This window comes from Hakea prostrata, chromosome 7, assembly GCF_041222555.1.
Source record: "Hakea prostrata isolate BN-2017 chromosome 7, UWA_Hpros_2, whole genome shotgun sequence".
NCBI classification, from domain to species: domain Eukaryota; kingdom Viridiplantae; phylum Streptophyta; class Magnoliopsida; order Proteales; family Proteaceae; genus Hakea; species Hakea prostrata.
Genome location: NC_142606.1, coordinates 29,372,052 through 29,378,207, shown reverse-complemented (window position 1 = coordinate 29,378,207; position 6,156 = coordinate 29,372,052). Strand labels below are relative to the sequence as shown.

The window sequence follows — 6,156 nt, the reverse complement described above, 5'->3', positions numbered from 1 at the left end:
CTTCCCTAAATAAGTGGTTCCATTTGAATCTGAGTGATTGCTACTAGTTAACTACTATCATGTTTCCCATTTCAATACACTAACTCCTGATGCAAAGCTGACCTCAAACCAGAGAAGAACCAGGAAGAGGTCGATTTTGCTTTGATTTTCCCTCTGGAAGTTCTTTTATTTAAAAATTTTAATCTCATCGTTAGTTATACTTAGCTGAGTAGAAATGATATTTCTGTAGATTTGTTTGATTTTATTTTCTTTTAATTGTTCAATGGATCCAATGAATCAATTTTTAGTTAAAAAACAAAGAATGGACGATCTGAGTTGGTGAAGCTTTTGATTTTGCATTGCTTTCTTCTACACTGAGTCGATTAGCAAAACGGACCATTTGCTGCATTTTGTAAGCTTCAATCATTTCTAATGGAGTTTGTTGTTGTTTTTTTTTTTTTTTTTTTTTAAAGCAATAGCTACGGTTGTGAAAACAGAGTTTTTCTTTCTTCTTCTTCTTCTTCTTTTTATTTTTTATTTTTTAAATGTAACGAGTTAATAGAATTTAGTCAATACAACTCAAAGGTGAGTCTTGCATCTGTTTAACCTCTATATGGGAACCTCGAATTCCTCCTTTTTCTATGCATTTTTTAAGTTCCAAGTGTTTATCTTTTTGCGTTCATTGAAATGCTTGGTGATTGAAAGTCAAGCATGTGTTTTTTTGCTAAACTTTTAGTTTTAATGCTTGCTTGAATTAGGAAAGTTTCAAAATTTACTAATTCTAGAGTACTATTTCATTTTGTTTGTTGAGGTTCTCTATGTTGAATCTTTATGGTTTAGGTGTTGGTTTTAGTTTAGTGAAGTGGTTCTGGTATTTAAAGCAGATTTGCAGAGCTCATGACAGTTCTTTGGGATAGGTTTGGGTTTTTTCTTAGGAAGTTGAATAGTTTTCAAATGATATTGCTTACAATATGTTGGTTGGGAGCTTGAAAATGTCTTTCCATACATTGATATGACCATCACATCTTCTCAGTAATATAAACAAGCATACAATCTAGTATAAAAGTAGGCTTAGTTCAGTTTAAGCTGTGCAACATTCTGTTTTTTGGATGAATACCTTATGTACTTTTCTTACACACTGATAAGAATAGTAACTCATCAGAATATAAGAGAAATTCTGGTTTCGGTTTGGCTCTAAGAAAAATTAAGATAAGTAGTCCCTTGCTCAGGCAAGCCAATACAATCAGTATTATTGGAGGTATATTAGTTGTTTCTATTATGAATTTCTTGGAAAAACTCATGACATGTAGTTTAGGAAATGGAGAAGTGAATCTCCCTTTCATATCATATTGCAAGACATGCTTGTTCTCAATTGGATCACACTCCAGTTATGGATAATTTACGACATAAAAGAGTCTTTCTTAAGCAATCAGTGCCTTTCCTTCAGTGCCATAAACTAACAAGAGGTTACCTTTGTATTTGTAAGAAAAACAATATTAATGGCATGACTACAATAATGTGTTAATGCGATGTTCTAGTTTTATATGTTGTCCATTGTTTTCTTGGTAGTGAGGTGATAGCAAAAGGTTAATGTTGTTTTGTTGTGGATCATTCGTAGATAATATGGCAAAATGAAATATATTGAAATATGTTGGAAAATGCCAAGTCAGCATTTGCCACATCAGTCTCCAATCAGTTTTGATGATGACAAACACTCTACTAATGTTTCCATGTAGATATGTTTTTGTCCAGCTCATCACTGAAGAGAATCTCGATGTAAATATCCGGTTCAAAGAAATTTCCGGAGAGTAAAGCTCAAGATCAAACCATTTTAGACAAAGAACCAAAATCAAGAGGAGAGCATCAAGATCACTGATCAAGATCAAGTCAAAGACCAAGTCAAAGATCAAGACTTAGGCTAAATCAGGGCATAGGACACCTTTGCATACACACACATGTAAATGCATCCATGATATGTAATCCATATTACTAGAGTGACCTAGGACATGTTAGTAAGGTGTACCGCTTAGGATTGTCAAAAAGATTCGAAAATCCAAGCCATATCCCAGCCCAAAGTTGTTTAGAAAAACAGAGCCAGACGGACGTCCGTCTGTTTTTATAACTCTGTTTCTTAGAAACAACAGAAGGCCAGACGGAATTTCCGTCTGGCAGACGGATGCCCGTCTGAGCCAGTCCAGGCCAGACGGATGACCGTCTGGGCAGACGGACATCTGTCTGGCCCAGATTTGACTATAACGGCTAGTTTAAAAAGAATATCTTCAACAGCTGTTTTGTAACGGATACCTTTGAGACGGATGACCGTCTGGGCAGACGGACGTCCGTCTGGAACAAAATCTCGCAAAGATTTTATATCCATTGGGGAAATGGGGTCTATAAAAGCCCAACCATCCTCATTTGAGAATTATCCTTCTCCCCCATCAAGCACATATTCACTCACAAGTGAAAAAGCAAAGTTTTGGTGTTTTATTTATCATTATTGCTGTCCTCCTAACTCCAGTTAACTTTGAGGGATATTCCAAAGTTGAAGCTTTCACTGAAGCAAAGCCTGGAGTTATTGAAAGCCGTTGAAGTATATTGATGTGTGTTATTCTTGATTCATTCATTGCATCACTTGCACTCAAAGGGTAAAGGGTTAATCTCCTTTGATAGGTAATATCTAATACTTTTCGTATTGTGAATTGGTTATTTTAATTCTAGTCTAGTTTGATTATAATTCATTGTATTGGATACTCTTGTCCGTGAACGAAGATTGTATTGGATACTCTTGTCCGTGAACGAAGATTGTAAAGGGTACTCTTGCCCCGAAACGAAGATTGTAAGGGTTTGATTCTCTACCCACTGTATTGAAAAAGATTCGTTAGTGGAAACACTCTCTTGAGGCTAAGAGAGGAGTGGACGTAGACTCGTAGAGTCGAACCACTATAAATTCTGTGTTTGTGATTGCTGTTTTTCATTAGATTTTATCTTGAACTGTCAATCCATTTTGAAATTGCAACTAAACCGGTAAATTGTTATAAACCACTAGGTACAACCTAATCACCCCCCTCTAGGTTGCACCAACAAAATAGAAAAACAATGTATGACATAAACATATGCATTTATAAAACTTCCCTATTTGACCTTGTTCATGACTTGCATAAATTGCTTAAAGTTGTCTTAATGTGTTTGTTGTCTTAAAGATATTGTCGAATAATTTTTACTATTTATGATACCTAGCTTTTATAAATGCGTCTTGGTAGTGAGTTGTCAAAGTTGGTTGGAGATGGATAATAATCAAGAGACTTTCACACCTCGAATTGATATGGAATTTGGGTCATTTGAAGAAGCCTATGATTTTTATAACAACTATGACCGTATTTGTGGGTTCAGTATAAGGAAACAATATCTGCATAGAAACACAAAAGATAAAAGTATTATTTTGCAAAGATGTTTTGTTTGTAGCAAAGGACATCGAAAAGAAATAGAAGTAGATGTAAAGTTAAAGCATCCAGAGACTAGAACTGGTTGTCGAGCTAAGATGACTGTAGTAAGAGTGAAAGATGGGCAATTTAAAATTGATAGATTTTTTGATGAACACAATCATGATTTTCAAAAAGAAGAAGCTACACATCTAATGCAGTCCCAACGTGCAATATCTAATAGCCAAGCTACTGAAATTGAATTGGCTGAGAGAACAAGAATGGGGACAAGGTTCGCATTTAATTTGTTGGGTTTGCAAGCAGGGGGCAATGAAAACATTGGCTTCACAAAGAAATATCTTCAAAATTATCTGAATACTAGACGCCAACGTGATTTGGCATATGGTGATGCTAGGAGTTTAATGCTTTATCTTGACAATCAAAGGAACTTAAATCATGCTTTTGTGCACAGATGGACAATGAAGATAGGTTAACAAATATATTTTGGGTTGACCCAGAGATGCAGTGCGATTATCAAATATTTGGTGATGTAGTTGTTTTTTATACTACTTTCTGCACAAATATGGAAAATAGGCCATTGGTTGTGTTTGTTGGGTTTAACCATCATGAAGAGTGCAATTATCTTTGGAGGTGCTTTGCTTTATGATGAGACAGTGGAGTCATTTAAATGGTTATTTGATACATTCTTTAAAATCAACGGTCAAAAGAAGCCAAAGACAATTTTCACTGATCAGGATGCTGCAATGGCAAGGGCAATACTGAAGTTTCACCTGATACACGGCATGCGTTGTGCACTTGGCATCTTATGCAAAATGCAAAAAAACATCATGAATATTTGATGCATGAAAAAGGGTTGCAATTCTCCAAAATTTTAAAAAAATGCATCTGGGATTATACTGAAGTTGAGGAATTTGGAATTGGTTGGAAGAATTTAAGAGAGAATTGTAGGGTTCAAAACACAAGTTGGCTAGATCGAACATATGCATTGAAAGAAAAATGGGATTGTTGTTATATGAAATATTGTTTCACAATAGGTGTGAGAAGCACACAACTTGCTGAAAGTGTGAATGCTTATTTCAAACAATGTCTGAGATGTAAACTTGATCTTGTAAGGTTTATGACACATTTTCAAGATGTTGTGGATGCCAAATGTGCTAATGAATTGAAGAAAGAATTTGATGCACGAAATGAGGTTCTTGGGAGTTCACATTCAAGGATACAATTGGTGAATCAAGCTTACAATTTATATACTCCAAGTATATTTAAAGAATTTATGAAGGAGCATGAGTTGATGAGTGCTTATGGTATCAAAAGCCGAGTTGCAAATAATTCTTATATGAAATATGTGATGTGGATGGCAAATGAGAATGGAGTTTACATGGACAAGGAATATAGAGTATTGTATAATATAGCTGAAGAGAGCTTAACATGTAGCTGTAAAAGATTTGAAAGTTGTGGGATCATTTGTGTCAATATCCTAAAAGTCATAGATACCCTTCAAATCAAGAAATTTTCTAGAAAATATGTTTTGATGAGATGGATGAAGGCAGTCCGATAATTGGCACTGGTTAACAGGACAGAAGGGGAAGGGGTTAGTATTGAAGTAGATGGACAACTAAGTCTCTTACAACGAAATAGGATGATTACTCCCATAGCTTTGAAAATTATTAACCAAGCCTGTGAAACGAAAGTTGGTTATAAGATACTATGTGATCATCTAAATAGAATTCGTAAGGAGGTTGAAAATATAACTCTTGTGCAACCTATTGAGCATCTTTCTGAAGAATGTTGTGAAATATATAAAAATTTATAGCTCAACCTAAAGTATCTCAGAAAAGGGGATAACAAAAAGGCAAAAGTCCTGGCATGAAAAAATAGAAAGAAAAATAGGTCTGTCAAGCCAGTGGAAAGGCAGAGCTCCATTGAAGCAAGCTTGCCACAGTTTAATTTCTTGACAATGTTGCAGGGTTCTAATTAGTGGTCAACTCAGGTAAATGCATGTACTCTCCTCTTGTATTGTAGATTTATTTATATTTGACAATTAATCTTACCTATGTGTTGTTGGATTATACAGCATATAGGTGCCTCTGAGAGTTCAGTACAACTTGGTGAGGGTTCTAATCAGTGTTCAACATAGGTAAATATACATATTCTCTCTATTTGTTTTACAAGTTCATTTTTTTGTATTTGAAAATTAATGTTACCTGTGTTGTTGGATTATATAGGAAGTAGATGCCTTACAAAGCCCCCCTGTTTGGAATAGAATCAATTCAGCATTCTAAGCCGGTGTATTTGTCACAGTGTTCAAGTCAAGTGAATGAGGGTTTTAATCAATGTTCAACTCAGGGTAAATATACATATTCTCTCTTTTTGTTTTACAAGTTCATTTTTTTTATTTGAAAATTAATATTACTTGTTTTATTGGATTATATAGGAAGTAGGTGCCTTACAAGGTCCTCTACTGTCTGGAATAGAATCACTTCACAGATCTGAGCTGATGTATTTGTCATAGTGTCCAAGTTAGGTGAATGCATATATTCTATATTTATTTTATTGCTTATACTTTTTTATTGGAGAAATCATCTTACCTAAACCATTGGTTTTGGCAATACAAGTACTGGGATGGGTCAGGAGATAAGTAAATCATGAAGGTGCCAAGGGTGCTCGTTGAGGATGAGTAGATTTAATTCACCATTGTAGCTGGATCTATTGGTTACTACTCTTTGTCAAGGACTTC

The 6,156-nt window shown here is 34.9% G+C and overlaps 1 protein-coding gene across 1 annotated transcript; it reads left to right on the top strand.

Moving 5' to 3' along the window:
- The first annotated feature begins 3,262 nt into the window (after positions 1-3,262).
- LOC149010870 (protein FAR1-RELATED SEQUENCE 5-like) lies at positions 3,263-5,556 on the top strand. Its single transcript, XM_089162493.1, has 4 exons — positions 3,263-3,887; positions 3,993-4,199; positions 4,454-4,815; positions 5,494-5,556. The coding sequence occupies exons 1-4, from the start codon at positions 3,263-3,265 to the stop codon at positions 5,554-5,556; spliced, it is 1,257 nt and encodes a 418-aa protein (XP_089018619.1).
- Positions 5,557-6,156: the final 600 nt, after the last annotated feature.